Here is an 18370-nt window from a genome sequence, read left to right as displayed (position 1 = left end):
AATTCGGCAATAACATTTCCAGTTGCATGTACATATGTATAGTCAAAAACTTTATGTGTTTATAGTAATTAACTCAATATGAAATACAATACCTCCCTAGTAGCACAAAATATTGAATACACATACATCCAATATTAAAAAGAGGTTCAATCTCTTTTTGATATTTAAATATAATTTTAATATTAATTTTACATTTCCTGAATATTTATTTCACATGTTCTGAATATTTACTTTACATTTTTTAAATATATATGTTACATTTCCTAAATATTTATTTTGGAATTTTCAATATTATTTTCACGTTTCCAGAATATTTGCTTTATATTTTATGAATATTTCTTTTATATTCCACGAATATTTAGTTCATATTTTCTAAACATTTCACATTTTGAGTATGTGTATATACTATTTGGAATCAACATTTTTTTCATATTAATAAGTGTGGCTAAAAAATATTTTTTTAATATTTGGAAAAAATATTAAATCAATATTTTGTGCTACTAGGGCTATAATGTTTATATGAACATTTTGTACTATGTTGATACTAGCTTTACTACTCGGCTTCGCCCGAAATTTAGATTCTGATTTTACAAAAAAAAATTATTTATTCTGTTTCATTTATTTATTTTATTTTTTATGAAAATAGTCACATTCATCTGGGTTAGCTAGGCATAATGAGCTGGAACACATTTGGTGACCCTAGAGTTTAAGTCTTTCGTTCGAAAGTCTTTAGGCGACAGACAAACACACAAACACTTTCTGCTTTATATATTAAGATAAATAACAGAATGCTTTATTAAGCCGGGAATCAATCGGGAAGCTAAGCTAAGCTATGCTATGTTTTCACGTAGCTTTTGGTGGAAACGGTTCCATAAGAATGTATTGAATCTATTTTTTTTTTAAACGTAGCATGGCATAGCATAAATAGCTTTGGTTCCCGGTGGATTCTCGGCTTTAATGTCTGACAATAAGAACTTTGATGAATAGGTAACAAACGCAGTACCGCCTTTAGGCACGGGCACACTGGGCAGTCGCCAGGGGCCCCATGTTCGTAGGGGCCCCCACAGACAAAACAAATTATTCCCGTGGGTGGGCAGGGACTCCACTGCATTGCTTTGCCCTAGGGCCTACAATGCTGTTAAGACGGCTCTGAACAAACGAATCTACTTATCGCGTTGCATTATAACCTTATTTGAAGTACATTGTATCCGATTTCCTACTGTCTACCCTTTACGTTGGATTAGCAATGCTCATGCGCCGCATACGCCTTCGTAATCCATAGGCGCAGTAAAATGAATTTCTAACTATGAGTGACGGAGAATTGTCGCCATATGGCTGCGAGTATGGTTGTTTTCAGTTAATATTTATCGAATGTAAATATTTTCCGTAAAACGAGACCTATGCGACCATGGCGGTGCGATGGAAAAGAATTTTTCGAGGTAACATATAATTAGTAACTCATATCTCAAACAATGATTTCTTTATGTTCTTTAATCTTTGCAACGTAGTAAATCACGATACATTGAATCGTTTGACCATGAACAGTACACATATATGTAAATTATAACACATACATTTTCGGACTACAATGTTGTTGTAATATTATCTACCATTCAGTCACTTATATGCATATTAACCAACTAAAGTTAATTAAAGGCATATTATACTAAGCATGTGCAATGAAGTGAAATTACGCGAACGCTTCACGACACATTCTGCATTATAACTGCTCGTGTCTCTTCAAGTGCTTTTGTCACATTGTAACAAAGTATATTGATTTCTGATTGTCAATTAGTATTTTCTGCGTAAATACATTTTTTTAAAGATCGCTTTAATGGAGAATCAAAGGGTTCAAGTTTGTTTGCGTTTCGATGTTATTTCAGAGCAAATGAATATTAGTGTGTATCACGACTCTTCTACTGTATCAACAGTTGCATGGCCTAAATTTATCATGTATTGATCAATTAATTAATTTTGTATTTACAATGTGACAACTAACCTTAAAACACGCCCTCTTATGAGTGTTACGATGACGCGCAGGCTTGATCATTCCCAATACAGAACACAAGCACGCTTGCTTGAATTACATCCGCCATAACCTCGACGTGACGTTAGTGGCTGACAGTTCTGTGCATGTGTTGTGTCGCGAACATTCCACGGCGTACAAAGGGGGAGACAATACTTAAATCCTTATCAGTGCATTGTCTGTTGGTGGTTTTATCGAAATTGAATTCGGCAATCTCTCCTTCAGAAATGTTACTCATCGATCATCGTGACAATGTCACTGTGCACACGTAATATCGATAGAATGGTCGTCACACATAGAATTGTCATCCAATATAGCAATATGACGGTAAAATTAATCTATGCATGTCGTCTATGTGTTCTCTATACACGCGGAATATGATATTGTAAAGTTTTGGTTACATATAACGATCTGTCATGAGCTGTAATCGAATAATAGATCGTAAATATGTTTGATACCAATCGTCACATAATTTTTTAAAGTAGTTACCTTCGTGTAACACGTGGTTTATAATGTTACATGGGGGCGAATTCCACTTACGCCCAAATCGCCTGTGAGTTTCATTAGGGTGGGTTTTCGTATACGCGTCTGGACGAATTTCAAAGTCGATTTTCTCGAAAATGAAGCGCAATATCAAAAAATTGTATTCCTTTTTTCCGACTTATTTACTCGTTATAAGTCGAAAAGAAAGAGTAAGATTTTTTAGTATCGCGCTTTATTTTCGAGAAAATCGACTTTGAAATTCTTCACGTTGCGTCTAGTCGCGTACAGGAAAACCGAGCTTAACGAAAATCATGGGCGATTTGGGCGTAAGTGAAATTCGCCCTGCGAAGAGGGACAAATATGTTTAACCCTAGTTCGGCTGACGAGGCACCCGGGTGACTATTTGAACTGTACTGCGGAAAAAAGATTGCTTCTAAGTACTTCTTTTCTGAGTTTCCATGACATCTAAAACGAATGATTTTTCAGTAAAAAAAACATGCAATAATGGTTTTTAGTATTTTTCTTCGCCTTACTTTTACCTGTTGAAATGTTTTATTCTCATTTCGGCTAACACAGTCACCCGGGTGACTTTTAGAAAATGTATAGAAAATAAGAATGTACGCAACAATTTTTTATTACTATTTACTCTAAGAATAAATAACAGTCAAACGGCTAGGTTCAGGCAGAGCCGAGCAGCGTTCCCATTACCCCGCCGACTAATATATCTGGCTTTGACCTTAGTCCAGTGCATAGACATGACAAAACATGTTCTAAGCAATGTCACTTGTAGTTATTAACATTGCTTGCATAGGTACGTTATTCGTGCACACGTACATATAAAATTAGTCACCGGGCTGACTGCTGCAGCCTAAATGAGCTTTAAAATTCGTCAGCCGAACTAGGGTTAAAGAACTTGGACAGTATTTTCTGTACGTTAAATATAATATGTTTTCATGATGTTTCTTTGCTGCAAGTAATTTGTTAATCGCTTATTAATATCACTTAATGGATTAGGTGCTGGCAAAGGGGCTGCAGTGATGGAAGATCCACAAACACCAGGATCCGATTGCAATTCCAATCCTGCGACAGATTCTGTGCAACACGATCTAATTGGTTCGGAATTTGTACAGGACAATGTGGAATATCAGTGGTTCATTGATTATGGGTAAACCTGTGATATCTTATAATGATTTTTTTTTAATCGCCACACAGTGGCTTATTGATAACCTAGCGGGACAAAAGTCCAAAATCATGACCCATCCGAAATGAATGAATCCTTGTCATACCACAAGCTACTCAGTCAGAGATATCGGAATGATATGGTATGCAAATTTGTATGTATTTTATAAAAATGACGATCGTCCAAATGTACGGGCGCCGGGCCCTTAGTAACAGTTTCTTAGAATGCATCAGAATCAGCTATATATCAGTATTGCTCCGTTGCATCGCAATTAACCCTTCGTGGTCACACGGGGTGTATTGTACCCCAAGAATAATTTTCGAGTTAAAATGTTGTGTCTTTACGACTTCCAAAGCGGATTTATCGCAAGGGAAAAATTTTTTAAAAAATTTAAATATCGCTTTTTCCCACAACCGTGGAAAATCGCTCATTTTCAACTACAAATTTTATCATATCAAAATTTACATTTCCAGAAAAAGACTATTAGACCATGATTGTATATGTATTACAGACGTACAATTATCACTGAAAAGTTAAAAGATTCAAAAATACGAAAATGGTAACTCGTAAAATGACGCTGGGGTACAGTGAACCCCGTGTGACCAACTTGTGATTATAAGAAGGTGTGACCACGAAGGGTTAAAATTGTTAGTATTTTACAAAATGGATTGCAAAAGTTCAAGTAAGTAGTACATGAAGTTTCAACCATGAATATTTTAATTTCCAACGTACAGAATTAAAATATGATCATAAAAATGGTGGATTTTTGTCAAAAGCTTCTGTTGGAAAAGCTCTAGATATCCGGGAACCTCGTGGAACCTAGAAATTTTTGTGGGGTTTTGTTCTATTTGCTTTGTAGAATACCTATTGACAAGTTACAGCTGCAAATATTTGCAACTCTACATTATTAAACTGTTTGTTTATTCGCGAATCATAACACAAAATCGGGAAATAGCCGAATTTTCAGGGGTCAATTTTACCCCCTTAGACTGAATTTTTGGGCAGTAAAAAAATGCGTAATACATACCGATATATCCTCTACATATTCCCAAAGTTTCATAATTTTAGGAATTTCCGTGTTGGGGATCTTCCCTTGTGAGGGTTGAACGTTTTAAGGGTGGTAAAACAATGTGGATGGTTTTTTCCAAATATTTTCATCTAATTGATGATTTATGGACGAACCGCGACTTTTGTCCCGCTAGCTTCTTAACACTATTCCTACCACGACTGGTCAAATGACCGTTTTTAAAATTTCGATTAGAATTTCCTGTATATAACGTAATTGAATCGCCTTTAAACTTCACGACTTTTTCTCAAACACACGTATGTACATGATATACTTCTGAATAAAAGAAACTATATTTGTATACTGTCAAATTGGTTATTATCTTCATTCTATATTAAAAAATATAAGTTGTGCTAAAGACCGGTTATTTGACCGGTCGCGGTAGGAATAGATATACGTGAAGTGTCGGTAGGAATAGTGTTAATAGACGGATCACTGTGCGCCATCTAGACCTTCAAGTTCTATTAAATGATGATGTTTAGCTATAGAGATGGAGGACCTCACGTTCATCCCAGCATATTGTCCTCGCTCTCCGCTTCGTACTCCCGCGAAGATTTGGGCTACTATGATGATCTCGCTCGTAATTTGGATGCTAATTTGGCCGAAATTGATATGGAAAGTTTTCGTACAGCAGATATTCATACTTTACTCACGGCATTGCCTGTTATGTGCACAGATCCAGTTCAGCATTCGGAGGTAAATATCATACAGTATAATGTATATTACCTATTTTATAATTGTAGCGTATATTATTATATGTATATTATATACTAGCGTATTTGGTACTGTAACAAATATCCTCAATGTTATGTTTCACAGCTATATAATGTGATTGTTAGAAAAATTACATTTATTATATAGGGTAGGGGCCATTCCCCGCGAAGTCGGATACTTTTCGCAGTAACATTTCGGATTTTGGTGCAACTTGGATATGTTGTAGTCTTTAGGTATATATAAACATATCTCGAAGGATTTTTCAAAATGTCAAAAATGGTGGATGTTACAGCTCTTTGAAATATAGTGTTTACTTTTTTTCCCAAAAATTGTAACCGTTGAACTAACAAACTGATAAAAATGACCTTTTGGGTGATTACAGTGGAGATATAAGAGTACCTAATGAAAATTATTTCACTTAATAAAAACTAATATTTTACCATTAATTTAGCAATTATTCTTAACAAATGCAATTTTATAATTGAAGGCCCCTGTTTAAACATTTGGAAAAATAGGAGGATATTGCCCTGTTTGTCCTCTTTACGGACACGTTTTCAAAAACGTGGACACTTTAAAATTGGCCAAATGAAAATTAATTGAATGTAATGCTGCGTCGCCTAGTACCGGCTCGACTGGTCGGGCCGTGCGGTACTCGCAGCGGCCAAGCGGCTATCCCTGATATTCTTATACAGGATTCTCGAAAATGGTAAGTTTTTGAAAAAAACTGAAGGAAGAAAACTCTTACTGTTTTTTTTTCAGACAAGGTTAGGAATAAAGTAAATATATTGAATAGGGCGGAGCGTAAAATTTAAATTTGAATTTTCAGTTGGCCTGGGTGCCGGATAGTTGTCTTTTGATTAACCAAACACAACTGTAAAAAAAAATTGGAAAAATATTCATGTCTTCAGGTTTCTTTTTCTCCTAAAAATGATCATATAATCATTTTTAGGTTAATCAAAAGACAACTATCCGGCATCCAGGCCAACTGAAAATTCAAATTTAAATTTTCGCCTGTATAGTATGATTATTTCATCATGTTTAGGAGAAAAGGGAACCTGCAGACATGAATATTTTTCCGTTTTTTAAAAGTTACGTTTGGTTAATCAAAAGACAACTATCCCGCACCCAGGCCAACTAAAAATTCAAATTTAAATTTTCGTCTATATAGTATCGTTCCGCCCTAATATTGAACTATCTATTTAGTAGATTGAGTTTCTTTCTTTCATTCCTATCCTTGTGTGGCCTTGAAGGTCATAGTATACCATGTGATCAAATTTGTCTTGACAGTCGCTTTCATATTGGGTAATCAAGTATATAGCATTCCATTTAAAAAACTGAAAGTTACCCTCGTTTCAAGGAAAATATTGCGAACAGCAAAAATCGAGATACCATGTTATGTTGGATATAAAAAACAGTAAGAGTTTTCCTCCTTCAGTTTTTTTTTTTAAATACTTACCATTTTCGAGAATCCTGTATAAGAATATCAGGTATAGCTGCTTGGCCGCTGCGAGTACCCCACGGCCCGACCAGTCGAGCCGGTAATGGGCGACGCAGCGTCAACTTTCGGCAATTTTTACAGGATCAATTTTAAAATGTCTATATTTTTGAAAACGTGTCCGTAAAGAGCACAAACAGGGCTATATCCTCCTATTTTTCTAAATGTATAAAAAAGGGCTTCGATTATAAAATTGCATTTGTTAACAACAATTGCTAAATAAATGGTCAAATATTCGTTTTTATTAACTCTTCGCTGACACACCTCTTTTTTCGATCAACTTTGACATACCTGGGTAACTCACACCCAGAACAATTTTTGAACGACTGTCATTGTATAATGTATTCCAATAGTTTTTTTTTCTTGAAATTTCATCACAGTTTTTGTGGAAAAATTCTAGATTACCATACGTCGAGAAAACCCGAAGAAAATTTTTAAAGAAAATTGTAACTTTTACAAATTTCAATATTAGAAGCTAAAAATTTACAGGGTTGTTGTTCAAATATAATATTTTCAGAAAAAAAATAGTTTATAAATCGGCTTTGGAGAAACAGTATTTATTTCACATATACAAGGTACAGAGCGTCAAAATCAGCTTGTGGGTGGCTCACACCCAGAGTGTCAACACGAAGGGTTAAGTGAAATAATTTTTATTAGGTACTCTTATATCTCCACTGTAAGCACCCAAAAGCTCATTTTTATCAGTTTGTTAGTTCAACGGTTACAATTTTTTGAAAAAAAGTAAACACTATATTTCAAAGAGCTGTAACATCCACAATTTTTGACATTTGGAAAAATCCTTCGAGATATGTTTATATATCCCTAAAGACTACAACAGATCCAAGTTGCACCAAAATCCAAAATGTTACTCCGAAAAGTATCCGACTTCGCGGGGAATGACCCGTAGATGTCCCAATTACCGTGCTTTGACGCCGACTTGCTAGCGAAGGAATTACTGACTTCTTTTATTTTAATTTTGCTTGGTGAAAATTTATATTGGTGTTTTGAACTTTTATCTTTATTAAGGCATTTTTTTCGGGTTGAAAATGTTAATTTTTCATATTTTTTAAATTGAAATAAAAATACATGTTTTTGTCCGAATTACTGTGCCCCGAAAAATGCGTTGTCCTTATTCCCGTGCCCTTTTTTGAATAGCGTTTCCGCTGTTAGGTTATGAACCGTTCAAAACATTTTTTTGCTCTACGAGAGGTGTTTTTATGTAATTTTAATATGACCTTTTCATTACAAAAGCAAAATATGCAAATATAAATTTTTGTTCACCCGTTCTGAGAAACGAAAGTAAGGTTAGGTTTAGCAGTTACAGAGGGAGCCAGTGAGCACTGTAATAGGGACAAGCGTTAAATTCCTGTCCCTATTACCGAATTGACTTTAAAAAAACGAAAACGTTTCAAAAGTACTCATTTTTAACTTAATTAAAAAAATTTCTTTCCTTATTTATCTATGCGAGTTTTTTCGTACAGCTTCTTTAAGCATAAAGGCACGGTAATAGGGACAGGGCACGGTAATGGGGACATCTACCCTATATTTTGCAATTATATATGTTTCACAAACTTTTTAGATTGCATTTTATAGAATGACTTTTACTCACATGTAATGTTTAATTTATAAATAATCATTGGATGGGTATCATAACGATACACAAGGTTTCTTATTTCATTAATGCATCTTTTAAATAGTTTATTGCAAATATATTCTGTATTCCGTTATCGCGGCAGTTTAACTATCAAAGGGAACGATATGCCAGTATATCTGGATCTGTTATGGAAAAGCTTGACATCGGTTCATCTATCAGCCCTCATACCAGCAGCCAGGTATGATAATGGCTGAGAATGTTTCTTTTACCCCTTGTTGAAGAGGATAAGAAAAACTCTGTATGGACTGTTTTGCTTAACATGAAAATAAAACGCAATTTGCTTGCAGTTCCTCTGCATGGTCAACAAAGGAAATAAATTTATTTATATGTTTCAAGCATCATACTTAATAATACAAATTGTGCTACTTAACATATGCATGAAAACAAGTTCTGCAAAGAGTGCATGGTAAATAATATGTAAACATGAAACTAAGTAAAAGTATATCTTGATTTAAAGGGAGAAGATTCAGCCTGTTCAACGGCAGATACAATCTCCATATGCAAGTCATCATTGCTCTTTTCTCCTCTGAAAGAGACACCCGTGCTACCACCAGGCGGTAGTTATAGTGTTGACTCTCTGGACTGTGAAGATATGTTACTGACATGCCAAGCAAATAACAAAGATAACTACACTATTGCTTTTGAGGGTAGCATTACAATGTATTCAGATGGCTCTCAAGACTTTGAAAATCAAGGTATGTATAGAAGCAGGCTTGGGAATTAAGTGAACGCGGCGGCCGATTTTCAGAGGCAACGCCTCCTTTCTCCCGCCGCGCGTTTTGGTCCCCGCGGCGAACTAGGTGCTAGGAGAGCCTAGGTCCGTACCACGTGAATCGCGCGTGGCGTGTTGACAAAACAAAAACGCATCGAAAATCGTGCTCTCTGGGACGATATGGAAACGCCTAGGCGCCACCTTCAGCACAAGCGTTCAGTGCAGTGCCTGGCCAACTCAAGCCGTTTCTGACGCACCACCACACCGCGCAGTGCCGTGGTGCGACGAGTCGAGGTTATATTCCCAAACGAATCTATAGTCCTACCAAAATCAACCAATCAGAATCGCATGACACATAACCTCGACTCGTCGCACCACGGCACTGCACGGTGCAGAAGCTGTTGGAACTACCCACTCACTGCGCGGTGTGGTGGTGCGTCAGAAACGGCTTGAGTTGGCCAGGCACCGCACTGCACGCTTGCGCATGAAGGTGGCGCGTAGGCGCTTCCGAAGGAAACCTATTAATACAATGTTGCCCCAATGCGCCACGCGCGGTTCATATGGTACGGGCCTGAGGCGCTCCAAGCACCTAGGCCACCGCGGGGGCCAAGACGCGCGGCGGGAGAAAGGAGGCGTTGCCTCTGAAAATCGGGCGCCGCGTTCACTTAATTCCCAAGCCTGTATAGAAGTGAACGATTCTGAAATGTAGTATTAACAGACAAATATAACTTTGGTAGTAATTGTCTTTACAGAAAAACAAAAAAATTATGAAGCAGCGGAAATATATTATACTAGGAATACAGACCTGAAGAACACCTTAGATTTATCAATGGCATGTTCCGATTCTAAAATATATACTACGTGGAGTAATTTGAAACATTCTTCCATGAACAAAATTATGACACGTCATCCATCAGGCAATAACAACACGATACCAGAACTTTTAGAAGGTATCGGAAATATTATGCCTGGGACAAATAAGAGAAGTCAGAGTTTACCAGATCTTACTCAGGCTGCTCAGTTACAGCATGTTAATATACCTCTCAATTTTTCTGTAAGTCCGCAGCAATTTTATGTTCTCACAAAGTAATTAACTTCTTAAATGTATGATTAACTGAAATGAATTTTTAAATATTTTTAAATAGGTCGATTCTGCAGAATCTAACAATCATGCACAACAGCTAAACAGCTCGGGGTCTGTAATGAGTCGATCTATAAATGAAGGGAGTTCTGACAATGGAGAACACAATCCGACAGGAAAAAAATTGCAGAATTTAAGCCTTGTGAAATTATTTATGAAACAAAAAAGTATGAGTGCAGAAGGGATGAGTCTTACTTTGGACCAGTCAGACTCTGTTAGTGATAATGGATGGCCTACAAGCAATAGTGCTAGTGACAGTGGTACTAATACAAATACACAAATACAACGGCAGAATATAAATAATGCTTCGAAACGGCAAGTTCCGGAAAGTGACTTTTCTATCAATTGGGTTAAAAGTGATTCACGTAATAATCAGGAAATAAGAAATCAGAAAGACATTTTTAATGAACTTCCAAAACAATCATCCGTAACCAATAAACAAAAGGATGAAATGATGTCATCAGCATCTGTTGAAGAATTATCAGAAAGCATGTCTAAATCCGATTTAACACATGATAATGGCAATGTTCAAAACAGTTATGATGTCATTACTAATACTTCTGAACATCAGCGAAGAACTGCGCGGATTCAATCTTTAGGAAAGGAATATCCAATTTGCCAAACAACAGGCGTTCAAGCAATAGCTGAAACAGAGGATAATGGAGTTCAAACATCTTTAGTATTTACAACACCTGTAGGGAAAGAAAATCCGTCGTTAACGGAAACAGTTGTTAACAAAAAGCCAGTTTATGTTGTATATCCAAATTATGCGTTGCCCGACTTATCGTTTCTTAATATCAGAAACAAAAAGTTAGATAATATTGCTTTAAAACCACAATGCTTTGGAAAGAACCGAGTTAACTGGAAACATACGGGTGGTCAATCCACTAGACCATTCTCTTGTAATGACATAGATGCGTTGCGCCAACGTGGATTTTCACATGTTAAAGATTGGGAGTCATTGACATTCCTCTTGCCTACTGAGTACAAGAAAATTTTACACGATGTACCCGAAGTTTCAAGGCATATCAATATTAATGAAGAAATTAGAAAACCTTTGTTTTGTTTGTCGCCTCCAATGCGTCATAAAACTCGCCCTATAAGTGAAATCATACCAAATAATTCATCTTCTACTAGTAGCACCGCGACACAACCATCCTCTGGATATCGAGGTTCTTCTACTATATTAACTGATTCATCGACAAACCAACAAATGTTAAATAATATAACTAATCCATTGTACCTTTACCGTTATGATAGTATTAGTTCCGAGGCTAGTTTAGTATGTAACGACAAGAAAGTGCATCGACAAGTTAGTAAGACAAAAACAACTTGCCCTTCTCTTCCGAAACGATCGATCTCGTTACCACATGGAGATCGTGAATTCGATTTTTGTAATGGGAAAGTTCCACCAAGACCACCTTTACCCAGAAGTATTTTAAGAAAAAATAAGGTTCCTGCGAGTAAAAGATATAGCATGTTTGAAATGGGAGATGTTGAAGAAGTAGAAGATCAGTCGTCTGGAAATAAACGAATGTCTTTGCAAGAAGCATATTACATGAACAATGATCTACAATTATTGTGTCGTGGAAGACCTGTTGATTCAGAAAAAGATGTAGATGAGACGGAAGAAAGGTATTACACAGGTAAAGTCAATTGATCAGTTGTTATTGTATGTACTGCTTTCCCTGATTTAGTTAAATATTTGCCTATATTTTACAGAGAGGGTAAATGAAGTAATTAAAACTGGAGACGTAGAGATCGAAAATTCTGAAAATAGTGAAGATGATGTCAAACAATTGGAAGAATTTTTGAAACGTAGTGGTTTCTCATCCCAAAGTAGTGACGGGGATACAGAAGATTCTGATGTTAAATTAAGATCATATGTAAGAAAGTTTTTAGCTCTCAGGATGAACAAAGATGTCAAAACTACCGATATGATAGAATCGCAGAAAAAGACTGTCAGTTTTGCTGTAAACCAAAGGAAAAAACATTTAGATGATAAGGTAATTTCAAACATATTTGTCATATTATTCTTTACATTAAATTAGTTATATACAGGGTGTCCAATTTTAACCCTCTAGTGCAGGCTTGTGAACTAAGTGAACGCGGCAGCCGATTTTCAGAGGCAACGCCTCCTTTCTCCCGCCGCGCGTCCTGGCCTCCGCGGCGGCCTATGTGTTTGGAGCCCCTCAGGTCTGTACCACGTGAACCACGCGTGGCGCGTTGACAAAACAAAAACGCATGGAAAATCGTGCTCTCTGGGACGATGTGGAAATCTATTAATACAATGTCGCCCCAATGCGCCACGTTCGGTTTATATGATACGTGCCTGAGGCGCCCCAAGCACCTAGGCCGCTGCGGGTGCCAAGACGCGCGGCGGGAGAAAGGAGGCGTTGCCCCTGAAAATCGCGTTCACTTAATTCCCAAACCTGCTCTAGTGCATACGCCTGCCTTAAGGCGGGCACCTGTTTAATCCAGAGATTGGAAATTCTCATTTGCCAGGCCTAAAAGTACTGCCACATAAAGAACCGAACCCCAACCCGTACCCCAAGAGTGTCGAATTTCCCTACTCCGAGAGCCGCACGAATCGGCCCCCCGCCCCTACCTCAGCCGGTTCCCCCACTTATTTTTCTCCAGGCGTTGCACGAAACCCGGCAAGGAGAGAGTGCGGCACCTGGAGGAGAAATTCATCAGAGTGAAGTAGGTGTGGAGGGGGCTGTTCTCCTATGGCTCTACGGAGCAGGCGAAGTGAAGGAGTCACTGCGTGTTTCGAGCCGCTAGTTCGACACCCCTGCCGTACCCGGTTCGGTACGCCGTATTGTCGACTAACCCGCCTAACCGGGTAACAGAATTCATCTGTAATCCGACTAACCCGGTTAACCGGGTTAATGCGGTTACAGTAATACGGTCAAAACTGTATAATAGTTGTAATCATGTTTCCAAATAGTAATGAATTTTATTTCAATATCGGAGAATCTTGGTGGGGTGATGCATGTACGTGAAAGTAATTAATATACGAGGTCAAAGATTGGCCGCGCCGAATTCGCGAGCGTTTGTCGACGGTGCGGGTTTACGACCCCGTTGTTCGGTGCTTCGCTAGTACCGCACGGACGAGACCGACTGTCGACCAGATGACGGGACCTTTGCCTATTGATCTAAGGCTTAGGTGTCGAAAATATTCGAATGCTAGAAAGTATTAAACAATGGAAGCTATAAGGTGAAACGTGTACAATGCTGTAGAAGATATTTATGCTAAAAGATATGGGTGCTGAGGAATTCTTGAAGTTTAAGAAACAAGGTATAAATTCCGTTTCTAACAACCCTCTAAAATTAATCAATCCTGCATGGATACTAGTATATTTTAAACTTTGTGTATTCATTTGATCTAAATATGTATTGCCTGTAGATTCACATATCACTGACTTGCGTCACGTGACTGTCTAGTCTAGGCTAGACTGTCTTATTTTAATAGTAACCCGCTCGCAGCGGGTTAACCCGGTTACTTCGGTTCTTTCTAGAATTTAAGAACCGTTCCCTCGCGGTTAGTATGGGTTACAGAAACCTTCCTTGGTTAACCGGGTAAGGGTTAGGGTTACACGGCGGTTCGGGTCCCAGGTGCCACAGCGCACATATTGGTCTAAGAAACATGTCAATCTGACGTTTCGATTTGACATTTTTGAGCGACGCACGCTGCGAAAATTATTATTATTATTATTATTATTATCCTCCAAATTGAAAACAGACATCGGATTCGGCCTTTTCATCCCCTAATAAGAGTAGTCTATTTTTTCCAACTGAATTAAAAATCTATGCACTAGAGGGTTTTATTTCCCCAGATAAATATCTCGAAAAATATGAATGATACGGAAAAATGGTTCAGGCGAAAGTTGTAGGAATCAAGGGGGACATATCATGCTTGTATTTGTTTGACCTTGCGATGACATTCAAAAGCCCCGTGAGTGTCACGTTAAAATTTTAATATGGGAGCCTGCATTTTTTATTTCACATTCTTGTAGCTAACATCGAAATGTGTCAAAACACTGCCTACCTGTGTCTTTCGCACAAAACACTACCGAGATATGAACTTCCAAAGTTGACATGCCACCGGCAGTAGGGTTACCCGTAAATACATGTGTCTAAAATCTTCGCATTCTGTTCCCAGTCGTACGAATTGCAAAAGCTAAGTAAGTAAGACGTTACACCTCTCTGTGGTGCACATCAGGTACCACTAATGCTGGTGGCATGTCAACAGCGGTGCTAGGGAATAGTTCACCCGAGTGTCTCCGTAATGGATGGGGAATATGCCACGCATCCGCCTAATGATGCCGTAACGTCAAACCAATCGACGCCAAGCTAGGTGTTGGCTTAAAATGAATCGACGCCAAGGATGGTTCCCCTTCCATTGGCAATTTGTGTGTCAGGAACATTCCTGGCATCCCTGGCTGCATCTCAACTTTGGAAGTTCGTATCTCGGTAGTGGTTTGTGCGAAAGGCACAGGTACTTAGGTAGTGTTTTGAAAACATTTCGATATAAGCTACAAGAATATGAAATAAGAAATACAGGTTCCCATTTCAAAATTTAAATGTGATATTCACAGGGGTTTTCAATATGATCATCAGGTCAAACAAATACCAGCATGATATGGCCTCCTCGATTTATACAACTTCCGCCTGAACCATTTTTCCGTATCATCTACATATATCTATTTATTGTATAGTCTCTATACTATCTTCTGTACTATTATATAAATTTGAAATTGCTTACTTTGAAATGCGTTTTCTCAATAAATATTAACTGTACTTACAAGTGTGTTGCATAACTTTCGTCTTGGCAAGACAGAGTTTTCAGGGGGTTTATTTTTTTAAAATAATCTTTATATATATATAAAAAATCCAAATATCACTGACTTCCGCACTCACTCACTCACTTACTCGCACTCACACTGACTCATCACGATTTTTTTGGAACCACTATGAACAGGGAAGGTAGGTAGATTTCTCTTAGCCCCTAGGTGTTCGCTAAGAAATCTTTTTAAAAGATCCCTTTCCTTCACTGAAAACAGATATCTAACCCGGATAACGCCGAGAACTTTAAGCTAGTCCATACATATTTTTCAAGATATTTACCCGGGGAGATTAAAATGGGACACACTGTGTATATATAAATATAAATATATCAAATTACATATTACACAATTTATCCATTGTAGATCAATAACTTGAATGCAGTTACAAGCGAGCAAAACAAAGATTGTACACTTAAGGAAGAAAGAAGAGATACGAATCCTGAAAATAAACCACTAGATTTAGATGAAAAGAAAAGTAAATTCTATTTATATTACATTTTTTTTTACATATTTAAAATAATTGTATTAATAAGCTGTTAACGTTCGTAAATATATTTTCAGAGATGATATTGTCTGCAAACAAAGCAGTCGATTTATTGTTAAAATATTGGAATGGTGTATCTATGCATAGTAGACAGAATTACAATCATAAAAATGAATGTGCTCAAATTTGTCTTAGCAGTCTATGCCCTGCTTTGTATGCCATTATGTCGGATGGATTAAAACCACACCTACATTCTACATTTGGACCAATAACAAATAGTGTTTGGCAAGTGGTTGAAGCATCTTCTCAACAAGGTCCACTGACTAAAACGTTGAACGAATTAGTACAAAAAATTAACGGTGAAGATGTCATTACAGAAGGAATGCTGAAATTTCACGCATTTGTATTTGGTTTGTTAAAGTAAGTTAATGTGAATATTATGATATACAATATGTGATAACGTATATTATGGTTACTTCATAATTGAATTTTCCATTTCTTCAGTTTAAGAGCTTTAGATGCATGGTTTGCATATTTGTGTACAAGGGAATCCATTCTAAGGAAACATTATAACAATAACAGTTTATTTGTGGCCGCATTAGGCAATGCAAATGCGCGAGAAGTTGTTGATGCTCTCCTGTACATTCTAAATCCTCTCGCATTTTGCCCATTTCAGCTTGATCTTTTATATCAGTATCGTCAGCTTCATAATAGTTTTGGGAATTTAAATAACCATAACATAAATGTGAGTATGTGTTACAAACTTTAAATATAATTTCACATTTTGTTTCTTGTTAAAGGTTTATATTATGGCGATTAAAATAATGGTACGTTATAATGACATTTTACAGCCTGTGAACTTTAGAAACTGTGATGGTTCTCTAAAAGAACATCATTTTGATAAAACGGACGCTTGTGCAATGATTTCTAGTCCCCGAAAAATACGCCCAAAATCCTGCGTTGCTTATGCCAATTATGACGATAAATCTAGCAGTGCACATAAGCCAGACATGGAAACTGTAAAGAAAAGTTTAAGTAATCCTATATGTTCGAAAGTATTCCGGGCTCTGGATAAACTAACTTCCGAAGATTCTGAAGATTATACCGATAGTTTAGAACATTCGCCACTGAACAGAGCGTCGAATAAGCATCCTGTATCTACAAAATCTCAAGGTGCTGATAACAAGACGGATGATGAAGACAATATGTCTGGAGAAGCGAAATTTAGAAAACTCCAAGAAAAATGGGAGTTAATGGTAGGAAAAGAAGATACAAAGAATCAACCAGTAATGTCGTCACCTTTATCACCTACGCGAACACCTACAAGCTTAGGAAAGTCTAAAATACCTAGGCTTCTTGCTTCGCCAGTAAAACAGTTGAATACTACATCAGGAGCTGCTAAAAATACGAAATCTCCTGTCTCAGGAATCCCATCCTTAAAGAAACCTGCTACTCTTTCGACAACAAAAAGTGTACCAAAAAAACCTGTAGAACTAAGGAGCAAAGAAGTAACAAAACGTACAAGTAGAGTTGATCAGGAAAATGTAGGAACAAGAACTCATTTAACACGACCTAGCTCCTTACCTTACAAATCTTATGGAGTTATGTCTAAAGATAAGAATTTAGTGTCTCCACAAAGACGAGCAGCATCTACATCCTTACCACGACCAACTACTACTACCACCACCACTACTACCAGAAATCCTACGTCAAAAAGACCCCTTAAGTAAGTACAAAGAAACTTTATTTTTGTCAAATTATTCGGTAATTGTGCATAAAAAAGGGTACATCGCACTGATTGTGATGAAACTGAAATATGTTGTAAAACTCAATATTCTGAACAACTGTTTCCTGTACACATAACCGCCGCTCGGCCTTAGTTTTTGAGATATTCATAAAAATAGTTTGGCATTTATTCGGAATCACGTATACATGTGTTGATCGTTTTCGAGGTATCGGAAACGATCAACAGGTGTACCTGATTCTGAATAAACATCAAAATATTTACTCATAATGTAATAAAGATTATAGATGTATGTCATATTACAATCCCGCGACACGTGCCGTTTGTGAACAGCCACAGACGAGATATTTCATTTTTCTGATTTTTGTCAATAATAATTGAGTATAATGTTTAATATGAAGTGCAGTTATATTTTCTATACTAAATCTAACTCAAACCTAGTTACAGTTAGTTAGTAAGTTAGCAGTTAGAGCGGGTGTGGACAGCCCGGTAGCGCCACCGAGCCTCAGTTGGCTAGAAGCACATTTAACTCAAACCTAGTTTAGTTTAGTTTACCGAGTTGGCGGGGTGGCGTGATGACTTCAGAGGCCACAAAGGAAGGGGCATGTCCTAACGGACTCGCTACACCCCCGAGGGGGAACCTCCATAACCCAACCGGGGCAGTTTACCCCACTTTCGGACCCAACTTTTTCTGTGACTCCGGACTACCTATTTGTTGGCCGTATGAAGGATTGCCTCGTTCCTACGTAGTGGGGCTCCGCTTTCATCATGGAGAACGTGCCGACCTAGCCTAACTTCGAAAACAGAGGCAAAGCATGTCT

The 18370-nt window shown here is 37.4% G+C and overlaps 1 protein-coding gene across 10 annotated transcripts in view; it reads left to right on the top strand.

The window, feature by feature from the left end:
* Positions 1–18370, top strand: part of LOC143371620 (uncharacterized) — a 93896-nt gene that overhangs the window by 36458 nt on the left and 39068 nt on the right. For 7 of the 10 annotated variants that reach the window (XM_076816991.1, XM_076816989.1, XM_076816988.1 and 4 more), the window contains 11 exons: positions 3524–3674; positions 5238–5451; positions 8701–8796; positions 9076–9313; positions 10083–10384; positions 10476–12117; positions 12194–12477; positions 15685–15796; positions 15883–16225; positions 16310–16550; positions 16657–17531. In XM_076816991.1, coding sequence (XP_076673106.1) covers positions 3524–3674; positions 5238–5451; positions 8701–8796; positions 9076–9313; positions 10083–10384; positions 10476–12117; positions 12194–12477; positions 15685–15796; positions 15883–16225; positions 16310–16550; positions 16657–17531 — 4498 coding nt within the window. Of the gene's footprint in view, positions 1–1152; positions 1440–2215; positions 2354–3523; positions 3675–5237; positions 5452–8700; positions 8797–9075; positions 9314–10082; positions 10385–10475; positions 12118–12193; positions 12478–15684; positions 15797–15882; positions 16226–16309; positions 16551–16656; positions 17532–18370 lie in introns of those variants that run through there. The other 3 variants (XM_076816992.1, XM_076816994.1, XM_076816990.1) reach the window with 3 other exon arrangements.

The sequence above is a fragment of the Andrena cerasifolii genome, chromosome 7 (assembly GCF_050908995.1).
Source record: "Andrena cerasifolii isolate SP2316 chromosome 7, iyAndCera1_principal, whole genome shotgun sequence".
NCBI lineage: Eukaryota > Metazoa > Arthropoda > Insecta > Hymenoptera > Andrenidae > Andrena > Andrena cerasifolii.
Note: the sequence above shows the minus strand (reverse complement) of the source record. Positions and strands in the feature narration are given on the sequence as shown.